The sequence below is a fragment of the Mchenga conophoros genome, linkage group LG22, assembly GCF_057382185.1.
Source record: "Mchenga conophoros isolate Kocher_MC1m ecotype Shallow Benthic linkage group LG22, M_conophoros_male_GT1.1, whole genome shotgun sequence".
Lineage (NCBI taxonomy): Eukaryota > Metazoa > Chordata > Actinopteri > Cichliformes > Cichlidae > Mchenga > Mchenga conophoros.
In genome coordinates this window covers 14,790,428-14,808,311 of record NC_140546.1, presented here as the reverse complement: position 1 = coordinate 14,808,311, position 17,884 = coordinate 14,790,428, and the positions used below count along the sequence as shown (strand labels likewise).

The window sequence follows — 17,884 nt, the reverse complement described above, 5'->3', positions numbered from 1 at the left end:
ATTAAAATTATGAATAAAAAAAAATAAGGTGGAGTTTTGGTAGAACAGCTGGTTAAACTTTGGTCTGGTCAAACAACATTTTCTTATATATGCTAATCTGAAAATCCTGGTGGAGCCTGCACCTGTTCAGGATTTGACATCCCCTGTCCAGCATCAAGATTTTCCTTAAATACATGTCAAAGGAGTTATTAGGAGTTTCTTACATTGCACATACTGGCTTGGGTGGTTATATGTTAAGATAATGATGATAATAGTGAGAATCACAGAAGCTTGTAGATGTAGATGGATCTCAGATCAGTCAAAACAAAACAAGCAGCAGCACCTTGTTTAGCATGTTGGTCCACCATCAGTTTTCCTTCCTTCACAAGTTTTTCCATATGCACATGCACAAACACATTGATGTTCTCTCAGTCTGACAAGCTATAGCCACTGCTAACGGATGACTACTGACACATTGAGAGGCTCACGCTAGCATACTAGCATCTGACAGGATGTGTGCATTAATGAACTCAGTAAATGCTTTCCTGATGAGTTTATAGTCTCAGACATTAGTTTCATTGTTTACTGAACACAAGATGATCATCATGACTTTGATTTTTGTCTCTATTAAAGTCTAAAAGAACGTTGAAGCAGGGATTTTTTGAAAAAACAAACAAACAGTGGCATCACAAAAGCTATGCTTGTCTTTTTATGAAGTTTACGGCTGTAATGTAGTGAATGTAGACAGTAAAAAGAAAATGCTTCCAACATAAAACTGCTGACAATAAGGTTTGTGGATTCTTATAATAACCAGGCCAAAGCTGATATCTCAGTAACTGGGCAGTTCACACTAAAACAGTACAGATCCATTAATAGCATGGTGCGTTCTTTAGAAAGGTGTATGTGTGAAGAATAAAGCAAGAATACAGATTAAATCACAGCATGGGCAACAACAGCGAAGAAAAACAGTGGTAAATAAGGTAATACTTATTTTGCACAGGCTGTTGTTGCACTCTCTCCTGCCTGATAACTGGCTGGTATAAACAAGAAACTGTGCCGATAACGTACTGTGAGGTATATTTGTCGAGCTTCACCCGGAGTACATGAATTTTAGCATGCAGACTCGGTTGGAATGATGATATCTTCTCTTTAGCATATTGTAAAAAATTTAAACTAAAAAATTATTATTCACTGCCAGCCAGAGCAAGACCTCCATTTGTTTAGCTGATTGGAAGATGGTTTTTTGAGCCTTCCCCTCCATCTACTCCATCATCCTATTAATTGGTACACTCGATTAGACTGCTCTGAATGAGAAGACACGGGGGCCTTGTATAGCAGGTGCTGGGGATATTTCAGCTCGTGGTTCAGCACAGATGTTTGTTCATGCGGGTCCTCGTGACACCAATCAATAGTGTCTCCTGGTGACTGATCACAGTGGATCAATCAGTGACACAGGATCAGCGACTGGCTGAAATGTCACCAGCTCCATAATTAAGACCTTCATTAAGCCAAAGTTAACAGAGTGTCACTCTGTTGCTCTCACCTCGACTCATCACCCTTCCTCTCTTCGCATGCACATCCCCCACCTGACTCCTCTCTTCCATATGCCCCCCCCCCCCCCCCTCCCAAATCAAACCCAATCCCGCTCTTCTTCCCTTTTTGCTCTCCCTTGTACATTATTTTGCTTGCTTTCTTTCAATGGTCCTTTTCATGCTTGATACATTTGAAGGACAAGCTGCTGTTTCGTCTGGAGGTTGAATAGTCGGATAGCCAGGAAGAGGACGGCGAAGCGGCCTTTTATGAATAGCGAAAAAGGTCACTTAATGTAAAGTGTGTGCGTGTTCCCTGCTTTTTCTTTCGCGTTTTTGTTTGATATTCCTCCCTCTCGACATCCGTCTCTGCCTCTGTCAGGCTCAGAATCTCTCTCTATTCTGATGCTGCGTGCTCCTTTAATCCAGATTAGCTGGCGAGTGTTCTTAATCTTATCACTTCCCCAATCCCGCGTGGGTGTGTGCTTTTCCTGGTTTTGTGTGATAGGGGGAGAGGGAACGATAGACGGCAGGATTAGAGCTGATTCTGAGAGAGAGACTCGGAGAGAGGAGGTGGGGCGAGAAAGAGAGACTGTATGACACTGCAAATGTAATATCACACATATCGGTGTCAGCTGTGGCCTGTTGGAGTCGAGTTGGCCCAATAAAAGGAAAGGAGAGAAATTGGTGTGTAAATATAAACGACTGGAGTACAGACCACATTTGCAAACATCTAAACAAGCACAAATGTGTACTACAGTTATAATTGCATTTACATAAATGGTTATATAAAGCACACAAACATGAATATCATCTTTTGTCATTTACATAACAGCAAGGGGCACATTTGCCACATTAAAACTCCAATTTGTGCCAGTTATTTCCATGCTTATATTCTTTTTGCCATGTTAAAATGAATGCGTTTTTCTTTTTGTTGATTAGCCCTGACCTGCATTTAAACCGACTACGTCATCTTTTTCCAGATGAACCGCCCAATCCAAGTGAAGCCTGCAGACAGCGAAAGCAGAGGGGGTAAGAGACACCTGTCCCCAACCCAGACACACAACACCTGTTCAAACATAAACACCTCCAGAAATATCAGCGATAACATGTCAGTTAGTCTTGCAGTGACATTAAAACACCTGCACGAGGTAAGTGCTTGAGTGGGGGATGCGTTAAGGGAAAGTACAGCGGTGCAGCGCGATGATTGGGACTGTAAGTTGACAGCAAGATGTAAACGATTGGCACGTTTTTCTGGTTTTCACCCAGGGACATGCTTTTGAGGTCAATCGGTGATTCTGAACATCTTTGTTTTAGGGTTTCGCTCACTCACACTGCATAGTTAGTAGGATAAGTGGTTACAAAAATGGATAGATGGTTTAAATGGTGTGCACTGATATGACAGTTATATATGTGATAGATCTCCTGTGCCTCACCATAAATCACAAATTGTCTTTTGACACCGTGGCCTTGCACTGGTTACCGCAAAATCGAACGCAGAGATAACGGCACAGTTTGAGGCAGTTAGTGGCGCCATAATTTTCAGATTTATCAGCCAGGAGATCATGGTTTGTGTCCTGTGGTGTTGGTTAAAAATGTGCCTCTTCCAGCTGCACTAAACAAAGACAAGCTGCCATAACCCAGAGTGTCATGCACCGTCACCATGGACACAGTGGAGCTGATGTTTTATTAAAGTTCTGATGTTAAAGGCCCCTTATTTCCTAAAAGATGCAATCTACACTGAAAATATGACAGATTTCATCAGCCCTTCAGCAGATTATTGTTCAGACTGAGTAGTCGGCTCAGCTGCCTGTCAAGATGGATGTTTTGCTGCTGTCAAACTACACCTGTACATCACACACTGCACACAGCCACTTACGCTATCATAAAAGAAAACACTGGTAGGTTTTGACAGGAGGTATTAAAGATACTTCATCTCTCATACCTCATATCATTTTACATTACCATTGCTGATTTTCAAAGCATAACACTAGCTCACTCTCCCTTTAGGGTTGGGTTTGTTTTTAGTCATAATCTGAATGGAGAATTTTCAGAAACCAAGAGATGTTGCTTGTTGATTTTTAGACTGTAATGTTTACCAAACCCTAAGCCCAGATGGGCTGCCGGTGACCTGGTAAACGCTCTCACATGCGTCACATCTGACTTCATCCAGATGCAAATTTTAAAGATAACCAAATCACTAGAGACTGCAGGACTACGTTTAAACTAGTAATTAAGAAAAGTACAAAGGGTATAATAAGCATCTGATCACTTAACCTCTTACCCTCCATCGAGACACCCAGCTTGAGTTAGGTTGGTGATTTTGGTTTGGGTTTATTCAGTGTCCACGCATTTTTATACCTACCTATAAAACATTTAGGAACAGGAAAAACAAACATGTCAAAATGTGTGAGAGTGCATTTAAAATGTAATGTAATCTGTTATTTTCTTAAAATATGGCTATCTGGGCACTGGTTTAGCTGGGTGGAGTGGGCTGCCCATGTGCTGTGGGGATGACGTAGAGCCTGGGTTCAGATCTGCCCCGGGGCCATTTGTGCATCTTCATGCTGGGTTTCTTGTCTTCTCTCCACTACACTGTTCTATCACAATAAAGGGTAAAAAAAAAAAAGATAAATAAATAAAATAAGTCTATTTAGCTTAGGGCTAAAATAAAAGTTACCCCTAACCCTACACACGTGACTTAAAGGATCCTGATATTAACTAAAACTTGAAATTTGCTTCAGACACAGTAGCCGCTGCATCACATGTGCTAGGTTTTTGCAAGAATGAAGTTAAAATATGCAACGCTCCAGTTTTTGTGCTGTTGGAAAAGCTCTCACATCTGAGTCGACATCCAGGAAATAATCCAAGACTCTTTCTCGCAGCATCCACTGTCTCTAATAGGCCTGTTTTCACTGGAGTTTGATGTGCCACAGTAGGAAAAGCACAGGTGTAGATAATAAAATTAATGATGGCTGAATGCCATTTAGCTGCTTCAGTTTCAGGGTTCTGGTATTGTGCATGCTGGCTCCCTGTCACACTGTGGCAAATCAAAACGCCTGCTGTGAAAAGGGCCCATTTTCCTAAAAGTCAGTCCAAGTTTTTAACATTTTGAACATGTGATTTTAGATTCTATGCCAGTAGCCTGAAGGATCAACACTTTAGATTTTTTTTTTTTAGCTCTTTAAAATTCACAAAACAGTAATAGAAATCCTTTGGTTTCCTTTTAGTATCACAAGACAAGAAGCATGCAGATGCAGGCATTTGTTTATATGCTGTTTTTATTTAAATATATATATAAACGCGTGATTTTTTTTCATTTTTTTATCCGTTTTCTGAAACTGATTAGCTCACAGCGTAGTGAGCAAATTCTGTGCTTTTCATCAGCCAATACCCAAACCCTCCCCATCAACACACCACCCAGGCAGGTGTTTCTAATCAAACCACATTTATCGTCTGCAATCTTCTTGACATTTAGGCTGTATGTAGGTTTGCAATAAGGATAATGGCACGTTCGCTGTGACTGATTGTATCTCAAGCTTCAAGTCTCTGACATTTGATTATCATACGGAAATAAATTGGAAAGAAATGGCATCACGAACAGTTTTGGGGGGAAAAAAATAAAACAAAACATGTATCACTCGGTTGTTCTTTCTGAGAGTAATCTGCAGGAATGTAAGGCGCGCAATTTGTAGTGAATGGGCTCAAACATGCAGAATCGCTGGTCTGATCCTTCACAGACAGGGACAGACGGAGCAGCTTCTCTGACCACACAGAGGGTGACAAACATTTGAGTCACCGCCAGATGCTGTTTGTTGTGCCGTTCATGTTACTGCACTCTGGTGGTGCTCCGAAGTACAGCAGGCTAACGTCCAGCCCTCTTTGCAACTGCTTGTCACCCTGTTGTCATTTTCTGTTATTCGTGCATGTACAGTGACATGGTGCTTCTCCCCCCTACCTCCACCCTCTCCACCCCTCCCCGCACGCTTTCACTTGCATTACCTTTCTCACAAATGCATCTCTTTCTCCCCCCGTCTTTAATCTCACTCACATTACCACACATTACTCTCCTTTCTCCCTCCCATCCTGGTAATCTCCTTCCCCTTAGAAGACAGGAAGCTGTTTGTGGGCATGCTGGGAAAGCAGCAGACGGACACCGATGTGAGGAAAATGTTCGAGCCATTCGGCAGCATAGAGGAGTGCACGGTGCTCCGCGGGCCTGACGGTACCAGCAAAGGTAATAATGTGAAATCATGCCATGTGAAACACATCCAACATCAAGGCTGAACATTCCCTCCACAACATGCACAGTCCCAGAACGATATCTAAATCTGGATTCGTTTTTTTTTCTTGGAAGCATTGTTATTTTATTCTTTTCACATTTGAGCAGCATATTTGAAAATATGACAGAAAATGTCCTGCATCACAGTACTCAAGAGTCCTTTCAGAAACTCCTGAACTAACTTCCAAAGTCAATTACTTCATAGTCTAGCTGAGGATTGCCTCTGGTAAAATATTCATGCAAATCTGCGCATATTTTTAGATTAATCCTTATAACAAGCAAACAAACAGGCAAACTAATGCAACCATGCACATTACATCCTTGGTGAAGATAACAGACAACCTATGCAAAGCTCTGATGGCTGACCGGTGCTCCTCAGCTAAACAGGTGGAACTATAAAGTCTAGGAAGTCTTACTAAATATAAAATTATGGTGAGCAATGGCTACATGTTATTCTGCTTTTATCATACCACTCTTTGTCTCCATGGTTGTCACTGCATCATTTAATATCTAGCGAGACTTCCTGGACTTTGTTTAGTTGATAAACGCCAGACGTATTACAGAAAGATACAGTATTATTCACAGAAACAACACATTAGCAGCAAAACATTCATCCATCTATGTTCATTAGGTAAAAACTGTTCTCCCCTCACATTTAAAGAGCTACAAATATGAATTTTGACTGTGTTTACTTTTAAACTCCCTGCTGGTCCTCCCCTGTCCACAAACTCTACTACTCTACTCTAAATAGTCTGAAACCTCATCGTTTAAACATTTAAATACTTAAATATTGCTTAAATGGATGCAATTAGCCATGTCATATCTTATTTCTATTACCCCCGATGGCTTAGCTACTTAAAAACCTTAGCAATAATTCATATTTGTCCCACTGAATAAAATCATCAGCACTAAGATGATTTTGCTAAGCTATGCCCTCCACAATTTACAAAAGCAGCCTTTAGTCGAGCATCCTTTAAAGCCACTGGTTGCAGCCAGATTCCCGGTCACGACTGTAGAAGTGTGGACTGACTTTGTTTTACCGTTTGTATTTAAATCCGAAGAATAAAGCTCGCAGCATGTTGCAACTCCACCGTATAAATGACTATTGTCAGTAACAACAATGCTAATGATATTTTCCATGTAAATCAAAGTCCGCGACAGTTCAAACACAGAGGTTTGACTTTTCTGCGCTTGCTGCACGAGGCACGACTAATAGTGCAGTAGGTTTTATTGGTCATAGCTAATGATGCATTTGGTGGTTTACGGGCTGTGATTGATGAAGCAATGAATGTTCTGTGGACCATGCTTAATGGTGCCACGGTAACAGATGAAATGCTAGATGCAAGATGGCTTCTAATGTATATTTAAAGGGAAGCGTTTTTGTTATAGTGTGTGTAAGTGTGTGTATGTGTGAGAGAGGGGCTGTGCTTAATGATGTGTCATTTCATGTAGGGTGTGCATTTGTAAAGTTCCAGAGCAACGCAGAGGCCCAGGCCGCCATCAACGCTCTTCACGGAAGTCGTACTCTACCTGTAAGTCCACAAAATACACTCTTTCTGACACACATACACAAGCACACTCATGCTGCACATGCAGCATGGTTACACAAATTCAAATGAACCCAGCAGACGCACTCAGATGCTCCAAACCCAGTCATTTAGAGACTCACAGGGTGACTCAGCTAATGGTCACCACTTCTCCTTTCTGTCCCCCTCCTCCACACACACTCACACACAATAGAGGACACACTCTTTGTAAAATGCGGTCATGATTTATCTCTGGAGGTCTTACTGCAGTGTGGCTTGATGTAGGGCGTCAAAATTAAAATAAAAACCTATTTGTTTATTTCGTTTACGTCAGTAATGGATCATAAAATGTGCTCGTCTAAATCAGGACACTTTAAGCTAATAATAATACGAACGTAAGCCTTTATTAAACACATCCATCCAACACATCCAAGCAATTATTTTTCAGACCTTTTCTGGGTCTCTATGCTCTCTCAGGCAGTTTAAGTTTAAGCATAAAAAAGGTCATTTCACTCATTTAGAGTACGGTCTCAGCTCCAACTCAGTCACTCCAAGGAGTGTTTTACCTTTATTTGAATCTGTAGAGGATCTAATTTGATGATTGTTATCATCATTCTGCTGCATCGCAAAACTTTTAGCTGGACGGTCACCTAGGCACCATCGTGTGAGAGGCTTTAATAAACATGGGATTTCTATTTCCCCCTCGGTGATGGCGAGCTGTCAGGTTTCCCATCTCTTCACTGGTATTCATTATCCTCTCTTTAGGACATAAGTAGCGCTGGCTGCTCTTCAGAAACATTTCAAAGTTTTCTTTGTTAGTCCACAATAACATTTTCGAGTTTCTAAGTGGCAAACTCCAGTCATGGAGCCATGGGGTTGGGTTTTTTGGATGGGTTGGGGGGGGGGGAGGCAGCAGCTTTCTCTGTGTAATGCTCCATGCAGCCATGCACTGTGAGGGAAAATGGGAAATGAACATAGAAGTTAAACAGCTCCAGTGACTCATTTAAGCCATCAGTTTCTTATTTTGGGCTTTTTTTTTTTACTTCAGTGACTACTCTGGGTTTTTCCTTTGGAGTCATTTAGCTGTGCACCCGCAGGCCTGAGTCATCGGTTTGTCAAACTGTGGACTGATAAATGTTTTTGTTTTATTTTGTTTGTTTGTTTTCTAAGTTTACCTTGCAGCCTTTTGCAGTTTTACTCGAATCAATCATTTCCGATCTTGTGTTTTCAGAGATCTATTTTTCAGATTAAAATGTTCACTTAGCTCTAACCTCCAATCTTATTTGATGATGGCACAAACCGCTTTTGTCAGTGTCATTAGCCTTGAGCTCCACAAACATCCCTCTAGACACTACGCTGAGTCTTTGAGTGATGCATTCATTGTGGAAAATGCATGTGTAAGGTAAAAATATTGGATTCTAACCAGTTTTGTTAGGATGCAGTAAGAAATGCTCAGAGTAGTGGTGGTAACAGTGGTAATCTTTCCACTGTGCGTGTTTTAACCTCTTGCTGATGTTGAGCGTTGATGCTAAAAGCATCGGACAGATGGAGTTTTGATTTTTCTGCCTTTTCCTCCGCAGGGCGCCTCGTCCAGCTTGGTGGTAAAGTTTGCAGATTCTGAGAAAGAGCGAGGGCTCAGACGGATGCAGCAGGTGGCCTCCCAGCTTGGAGTCATCAGTCCCATGACCCTGCACCTCGGGGCCTACAACGCCTACACGCAGGCCGTGAGGAAGACCCGCAGACATACACATCTCACCCAAAACACACACTATCTGTCATGAGAGCACTACAACATGTTGCTGAAAATATTTATTCTGATCCCAAAATATCAAAAGTGAACTGTTTTTGTGTAATTTCTTTTAATGCTCTATCCTCTGCACTTTGTTTTCTCTATCTGGCTTTCTCATCATCATCTTTGAGCTATTTTAGTGCGATGGAAGATATAGGCACAGAAACCATCCTTTAATCCCCCAAAAAAAACATAAAAGAAAAAGCTACTCGAGAGACGCTTGAGTTGTAATGTTCTATTCAAGCATTTTATACTCAGAATTTCAATCCAAAAGAGATGTCTCATATGATATTAAGATGATTATAATTGGGAGGGGAAAAAAATCTCAAATAACAATATAAAGTCATCGTCGCTAATTGACCATTTACTGCAAATGGTTTCAGATTTGCCTCATTTACAGTTGTTCAGATTATGATGTTTAACGAGGCCTCTCGAGACTTTTACTCATGATTGATGTGTTTGTAATTTAGTAAGAAAAAAGGTCACATAAAAACAAAATTTAAAAAAATGCTCAATGGAAGGGTAATTTAGAGAAATTGCAGGTAAAGCTCCAAGCTAGACAAAAACGAAGGCGGGGTTCAATAAAATTCTTTGTTTACAGCTCAGAGATGTGAATGAAGAAATGATCCAATCCTCTGAATGTGTTTTGATTCCAAGCTTGTCAGTTTCTCTTATCGGGGCTGGCACGTATTTCTAACAGTTGCATGTTGCAAAACTGTGACGTCAGACTCGTGGCTTTTGCACGACTGAGTCAGATGCGCGCCTTCTGTTTCTACACGGTGTTCAGACTCAGAGATAATAAAGCAGCTCTCTCGATGCTGCCACAGTCTTCCCACACAGGAAACCGAATAGGAATCAGGAAGGGAATCGATAAGGAATCTGACCTATAAGAAGAATCAATAATGCCGCTGGGTATCGATAAAGTCTTGTCAATATGAATCCTTATTACAGCTAAGGTGAAGAGCACACAACGTGAACTAAAGACTAATTATTCCCATGATTTGATCGTAATGAGGGATTATAACCATCAGGAAGCGATTTTTCCCGATGAGTGAGGTCACTAGGCAGAGTGCTCTGCGGTGCTTAGATGTACCCTTCAAACATATAGATTCATGTTTTCTGTTTTATTAAAGGGAAACCTAAAACAACAAAAACAAGAGAGAAAAGGAAGAAACAAAGGGATTTAAGTAAGAACAGGGAATTTTCTTTTCTCTTTTTTTGTTCTCAATGACTGCTGGTGGAGTCAGGATGGGTCAGAGCACTGATACTTGGGAACGTTATAGCATATTTTCTTCCCCCTCTACAGCACTTATTTATTTCTGCGTCCTTTAAAGTAAGACTGTTGACTCAAGCCATCACATGGGAGGTCACTAGACTCTGGAACAACCCCCATCAGTCCCCCATCTGTCCCCCTTCTAGTCCCTTGGGATCCCCCAAAGCTATTGGAGGCTGGTCTGACTTAGTCTCACCAATGAGATCCATTTATTAGGTAAATTAGTTAGATAAATAAGTAATGGAGATAATAATTATCATCATTTAAAATAAATAAGTCAAAGAGAACCTATTATACTCATTTCCATCTTCACATTTTAATTCCTGGAGTTTATTACAGCAGCTTTGTGCTGCCTCTCCATTTATCCTTTCTCTTGCATAAACAGTGTTAACTCTGATCTTTGAATCTTTTATTTCAGTCAGGTTGACTGCCCATGTGATCACATGATTTGGGGCAGCAGGAACTTTTTTGCTTTTCAAGATTGCTATAACCTTTTTTGACATCATATAGAGCCGACAGTTGGAATAAAAGAATACAGAAAACAACAAATATGTGTCTACTGTTAAAAATGTTATTACAGGCTCTTTGTGTTCTTGTAGGGTCTTTACCTTACAATATAAAACAGCTTGAGGCGAGTGTTGTTGTGATTTTGTGCTTTATAAATAAAATTGAATGGAATTGAATTAAAAATATTAGATTGCTGAGTTGAGCGTGTAGTTTTTCAACGTAAGGCCTACGGGGCAAATTGGAGTCCCCATTATAACTCGTTTTTCAATTCACTAAATAAAAGTGACCGATGTTGCAGATGCATCTATTAAAAGCAGTAAAACATGTTATTTTACTCTCATATAGACAAGAGTACAGGGCAATAAACAAGCCTTTTGCCAAGCTGATGTAGTTGGTAATGTCAGTTAATTTGAAAATAATACAAACACTTCAGGAAAAGAAGAGTTATGGGCCTATTACTGCTTATTCATTTCATCTGATAAATATAATTGATTGTTAATTTGGTGACCTCTGCCCTCTGTCATTCTGCAGAAGTCCACGAGATGAAATGTTGAACATTTTGCTTCGCAGTAAATGAAAATAAATGTCTGTGTAATTTAGATTGATGTCAATATTAATAACAATAATAACAGTCAAATGTTAATAATAGTGAAAAACAGGAGAAAAAAAATATACATCATCAATCATCAAATATTGCTTATTGTTTTCTTATTGAGGCTCGGGTCTGGAGATGTCACAGTAATATTAAACACATCAATTTTAGTGACTGAATCTCATTATTGGAGCACGTTGATGAGGGAAATCTGAACAACGTGAGTCATTTCTAATCTGCACAAATCGCTCACTAAATGTCTGATGACAAGCCTCTGCACAGCGTCTTCATGCTTTAAAAGTCTGCTGGTGTTTCTGTACTTTACAAGTCTGAGAATACACACTAATGGCCTCTGCACACCGAAACACGGACTCCGAACTTACTCTAAATGTCAGTTTTGCCGACTCCTGCTCCTCAATCCATCACAGCATCTCTCTCTCTGTCCTCCAGCTGATGCAGCAGCAGGCCTTGGTGGCGCAGTCGGCCTACCTCTCTCCTGTTGCCACCGTGGCTGCAGTTCAGATGCAGCAGCTCGCTGCCCTCAACCCCAGCAGCATCATTGCCACGCCGATTGCATCCATCACCCCGTCCTCAGGTAATGAGAGGCAGAGATGTCTGGCCTTGATTAGATTTCTGCCTGAAGTATGAGGGCGGATATACAAGGAGAGGTGGACCAGAGAGGACAAAATTACACACATCTATTCTGTATTTTTTTTCATTCTGTCTCAAAGTTAACTCTTACTTTTTAAGGTAAAATAGGAGTAGGAGATGTATTTCACTTACTTATACAGTTTATATATAAACTGTATATTTAAATAAAGGTGGAAATTGCCAGGATAAGCGAGCAATTCACCTGCTTTTGAAGCCAACCTTAAGTGGTCGTTAGATTCAAAATTTTCAACCCTTAAAGTTGCTGCGTGGTTTATTTAAGACTTCTGAAAACTGGTAACAGTCTGCTGGCTACGGTTCACTCTGTTTAAAGGATCGTTTCTATGTAACGATGATACAAAACCTCAAATTTGATTGAAAGTAACTAATCAGTCAAACAGCTGTCATTACATTTGCGTCAGAGGTTTCTATTGGTGCGTGAAAGTACGTGACATCACCACCCTCCTCTCACCCACTGAAACAATAGAGATCTTTCATGCACAGTAACCGCAAATCCACTTTCAAATCTCATAAACTCATATTTTATTTAGAGTAGAACAAATGAAATGTATCAAATGTTTAAACTGTGCAAAAAGTGCAAATTCTAAGAAAATAAAATAAAAATAAAAATGGTAAATGGCCTGTATTTATATAGCGCCTTACTAGTCCCTAAGGACCCCAAAGCGCTTTACATATCCAGTCATCCACACACTAGTGATGGCAAGCTACATTGTAGCCACAGCCACCCTGGGGCGCACTGACAGAGTATTGCTGTTACTTTGAAATCATCTGCAGGTACCAGCACTCCACCCTCCATCGCAGCTACACCCGTTCCTGCTCTGCCTCCACCAATCGCAGTGAACAGCTACCCCTCTGTGCCAGCACCACCCAACGGCCAGCCAGCTACAGAAACCCTGTACACTAACGGGGTCCATGCCTATCAAGGTACAGGCATCGCATCCTACACAGATTATAGCTGTATCCTCAGATTCACAAACCTCTTGTGTAGCATTCATATAACATTAAATATATCAAATAACATTCATGACTTTTTTTTTTTACTATGCTGTAAGTTGTTAACCACATGTTGACTGTGTTACAGCTCAGAGTCCTGTGCTGGACCCCCTGCAGCAAGCTTATACAGGCATGCAGCACTATACAGGTGAGAATCAGGATTTACAGTGGCACGCATGTCCAATATAACTTAATAAATTCTTAATAAATAACCATGCATTTCTAGAAATGTATTTGTGGTAGAGAAGTCCTTGTTTTGTGTTAGAACAGGGACAATTACAAACTTTAAGTGACGTTGGACTCTGTTTAGTAGATTTAGATTTAAGTAAGAACCTTTTCAGGTTACGAATGCAAATTGCAAACTTACAATCAAATGCAGCTGCAGTACCTTTTTGATGTCAGAACTGCTGCATGTGCAAAGAAGAAACTCTCATTCAAAGTCAACACATGCACATATATTACAAGTGTAAATAACCTCCAGCAATATAACATCACAAACTTTATGCAAAACATAGCCCAGTTTTAGCAAACCTGTAGGTGGGGATGCAGCTCTGTCAGATGTTTTAAGTGAAAAATGATTAGTGTGCAGTGTTCTGCTTGCATCGCCACCGCTCTCGGCTCACCTGTTCCTCCTCTCCATCAGCCACCTACCCTGCTGCCTATGGCCTGGTGGGACAGCCGTTCCCTCACCAGCCCACGCTGGTGGCCCAGCAACCTCAGCAGCCGCAGCAGCTGCAGCAAAGAGAAGGTAAACTCAAAATGGGGTTTTACATGTTTGGCTAATTTACCACAAATCAAACAAGCTTTACATCACAGAAAACCACCAAAATGTTCTGCTGTTTAGGGAAATGTTGACCAAATGTTATCAGCCATTTAAACCGGCCACTTTGTTAGGTACACCTTGCTAATAATGGCTTGGACCATGTTTACCCTTCAAAGCTACCTTAATTCTTCATTTGATACAATCAGCAAGGCGCTAGAAAATATTCCTCAAATTTGTTTCATTATAGCATCACACAGTTGCAGATTTGTCAGCTCTACATCCATGATGAGTCTCTCATCCCAGACGCACTCTATTGAACTGGGATCTGGCAGGTCATTTGAGTGCACTGAACTCCACCCATTTTATAATTTGAGCTTTATAACTAGTGTGTGATCCTGCTGGAAGCAACCATTAGAAGATGGGTACACTGGAAACCTACCAACTGAAAGTTAGAGCAGAAATCAAGACTCATCAGGCAACCTTTATGTGGTACGGTTCACACAGGCTCATTGGGGAAATTATTATATAAAATAATGATATATAATAAACTTTAAAAGCACATTGGTGTGTTGCAGCAAAAAATCAGATTTGTAAAGACCACTCCTTAAATCTGTATGTTTTAATATGCACACAAAAAAGGATGAGATAAACATTGCAGACAAAGTCTGTGTAGCTGGAGGTAGTTTGGCACAGAATTATATGAAAACAGAGGAAAAAAACTGCCATTTTCACTGACCGCTTAACCTGTGTGCATCTCTATGGCTGCCCTGTCTTTGTGTACAGGTCCCGAGGGCTGTAACATCTTCATCTACCACCTGCCACAGGAGTTCACTGACTCTGAGATACTGCAGATGTTCTTGCCCTTTGGAAACGTCATCTCTGCAAAGGTCTTCGTCGACCGTGCCACCAATCAGAGTAAATGCTTTGGTGAGTCACTTTGACGGTCACAGGTGTCTCTTTCTTTCCTGCACAGAAAGAAATGCTGCTGTGATATAACACTGCCTTTTATTTCTTTTTTCTTCTTAGGGTTTGTGAGTTTTGACAACCCATCCAGCGCCCAGACTGCCATCCAGGCAATGAACGGCTTCCAGATTGGCATGAAGAGACTGAAAGTGCAGCTTAAGAGGCCCAAGGATGCCAACAGGCCTTACTGAAGGAGGTGAGTTTCTATATATCGACACATTTGAGGAGTTTTTTGGGGAGGAGGAAGCTCAAGGGAGGGATTGATAGACAGCTGGAACTGTGTGTGAAAGCTAAGGAGACAGAGTGGATGTAATTGGGGGGTAAATGGCTGTCTTTCATGTGGAACCAAAGAAGTCAATAACCCTACAGTAGATTAACTTTAATGAGGTGAAAGCACTAAGAATACCATCAGTCTTTAACAGGATCAGAAGATACCTTTTGTTGTGTAAAAGTGGCTTGTTCTGTTTTTTTTGCTCACTCTGTATTGAGAAGTAGATTTTATTTTATTTTATTTATTTAGTTGTTTTTTTTTTAATGGGTTCAAATGTTGTCTAACCAGTGTTCTGTCACAGGGTTGAATGCCTACTGCTGTCCCTCATTAATTTTTTCTTTTTACTTTCATTTTATTGTTTTTGTGCTGTGCCATATGTGCCATTTTTCCTGAGAGAAAGAGAGAAAAAACAAACAAACAAAAAAACGCCACACCACTCTCAAGACTGTCCCGTCCATACATATATGGTGAAGACGTGCGTCGCTATGGGTACAGTTGCCTAGCAACCTCTAAAACCTACTACCTCCCCTTCCTTCTCACTGCGTTGTAAGTTAATTGGCCTGTGTTGGTTGGTTGCTGTGGCGATATTGCCTGTGATGGTTGCCATTAGCAGTTTGGTTTTTTATTTCTTTTTTGGGGGGGGGGTTTGGGCCGTTGCCTTGATTCACCATGCTCAACTGCATGGCGGGTTACTGTGGCGACCATGAACTGTGTTTGGTGTGCTGTGAGTTTCCTCTTTTATTATTTTATCCTGGTTTTAATCCTTGCAAACACTGATCAGTAATCGTCAATTACCTCAGCATCTGTAAGCAACTGATTATCATGACATGCTGTTTGCCTTTAAAGTCCTCTAAAAGCTTCAGTGCTAAGAGCTAAATTAGCTGGTTGACCATCAAATATGGATACACGAGACCTCTCCCGGACATCTCTTTGGTTTTGATTGGTTTCATTTTTGTCGTCTGTCATGATTATCATTCTTACATATCCCTTCTGTTTAATTGGATGGTGTGGTAGTTTTCGGTGAGTGCGAGGTTTTCGTTTTGTCGTGATTCAATTCCATGTGACTTTGTGCCTGAACTTTGTCCATGTTTATTTTATTTTTTTGTGAGGCTGAAAGAAAATATATACGTGCCCCTGTATATGGTTGACAGCAGAGTATTTATGTACGACTGACTGATCGTGTGTGAGATGAACACAGTGTTGTACGAGGTGCAATCATAAAGCTTATGAATCACAAACCATACCTAGATAAAATATGGCCAACCTGCTCTTCAAGGTCACTTCCTTGTGCACTTTTGCACATCTTTCATCTCCTGCTGTGCTAATTTAAAATTGCTCTCTGGAAGCATTTTTATTACCACTCTGTGTTGGCCTAATGTGTATTTTTAAGATGTGCTCCCTAAATCTGAGGAGCAGGGTGGCTAATGAATGCAAGGCCAAAACAATCTACCACACAATGACGGCCGCCCCTCTCCCCAAATTTAGGACATGGCCTTTAATGTTCTCCCACAGATGCCTCAGAATGTTACAGTTAAACTGTCCTGTCAGTTTCATCATTGGGTACAAATTAATTAGAAGCACACTCCCTTCTCCACACCTTACCTGATGCATCACTTTCAGGTTTGGAAAATGTGGAAACTGCAGTGGATCCTACGACTGTCTAATCATCAGTGATAATCGTCCACAGGATATTTGGTCAAACCTGACACTGAAAATGATTGAGCAACTCTAATGTCCATTGCGATCTAGAAAGGTCAGCAGAGCTAGAAGAGATCCAGAGTTGCTCACTCGGGTGACCCTGAAGAGGCCAAACCTAAATCTGAATTATTGAAGCCCTCGGTGGCAGCATCCTAAAACTTTGTGATCACATCTCGTGTTAGTGCGAGTGTTTTTGTGTTGAGTAAAATCTGAAAATTGTTGGTGTATGTGTGTGTGTGTATGTGTGTGTGTGTGTGTCAAATGAGACACTAACTAGAAGGTTTTGGGTAAAGCTGTGTTGTTCCTGTGACACGTGCTGCTGGCTGAGGAACTACATTCCTCTGTAGGAATTCTGGGACTCCAAAAGCTAAGAAGAAATAACCATAAATAATCATAAGGTTGAGATAATACCCCCCCCCCCCCCCCCCCCAAAAAAAAAAAAAGTCCACCTCTTATCCAAACCAAAACAACAATCAGAGCATCTGCAGGTCATAAAGTCAAAAGTAAGAAAAAAATCATTTATCGTGCTGTAAAAAGTCTGAAACTGCTGAAAAATCCGAAAGTGAATTTTCAGGAGAGTTAAAAAAAATTTTACTTACAGAATTTTTCTAGTCCCCAGAAACAATCAGTAAATTTTAATAAAGTTTTATTCCACTCCATTTAAAAAAAAAAAAAATCACTTTAAACAGCCATTGACACAGTTTCCCCTTCTTCCCCTCTAATCCTCTGCGCTGTCTTTGTGTTTTTAATAGCTACAATGTATCAAATGTAAAACACCCCACAGTATTTGTGCACAGTTTTATACATACTTCACTTAAATTCACTGACGTAGTTAATATCTTTGAAATTCTGCTGTATTTAATTAGAGCTAGGCTTCGCATAGCCTTTATGATTGAGAGCAGGAGACTCATATTCATTCATGTACTGCCCTACTGCACAATTTCTCTCAATTTTAGATAAACGAAGCATAAAGGAAAAGGTCTCAGAAGGTAATAAATAGATTCTCATACCTGCAGATGTTGTGTTTGCAGCAGTTTGCTTAGAAAATAT

At 40.6% G+C, this 17,884-nt stretch overlaps 1 protein-coding gene across 6 annotated transcripts in view; it reads left to right on the top strand.

The window, feature by feature from the left end:
• celf3a (cugbp, Elav-like family member 3a) overlaps positions 1 to 17,884 on the top strand; it is a 34,157-nt gene that overhangs the window by 14,918 nt on the left and 1,355 nt on the right. The window contains exons 4-14 of one of the 6 annotated variants that reach the window (XR_014890557.1): positions 2,492 to 2,540; positions 5,617 to 5,745; positions 7,243 to 7,322; positions 8,897 to 9,040; positions 11,928 to 12,072; positions 12,921 to 13,070; positions 13,228 to 13,287; positions 13,783 to 13,887; positions 14,686 to 14,829; positions 14,929 to 15,061; positions 15,533 to 15,625. Coding sequence is in view for 2 of the 6 variants with exons in the window: in XM_085263397.1 (XP_085119523.1) it covers positions 2,492 to 2,540; positions 5,617 to 5,745; positions 7,243 to 7,322; positions 8,897 to 9,040; positions 11,928 to 12,072; positions 12,921 to 13,070; positions 13,228 to 13,287; positions 13,783 to 13,887; positions 14,686 to 14,829; positions 14,929 to 15,056 (1,134 nt within the window). In the remaining 4 variants the exon portion in view is untranslated. Of the gene's footprint in view, positions 1 to 2,491; positions 2,541 to 5,616; positions 5,746 to 7,242; positions 7,323 to 8,896; positions 9,041 to 11,927; positions 12,073 to 12,920; positions 13,071 to 13,227; positions 13,288 to 13,782; positions 13,888 to 14,685; positions 14,830 to 14,928; positions 15,683 to 17,884 lie in introns of all 6 variants that reach the window. The other 5 variants (XR_014890556.1, XR_014890555.1, XR_014890554.1 and 2 more) reach the window with 5 other exon arrangements.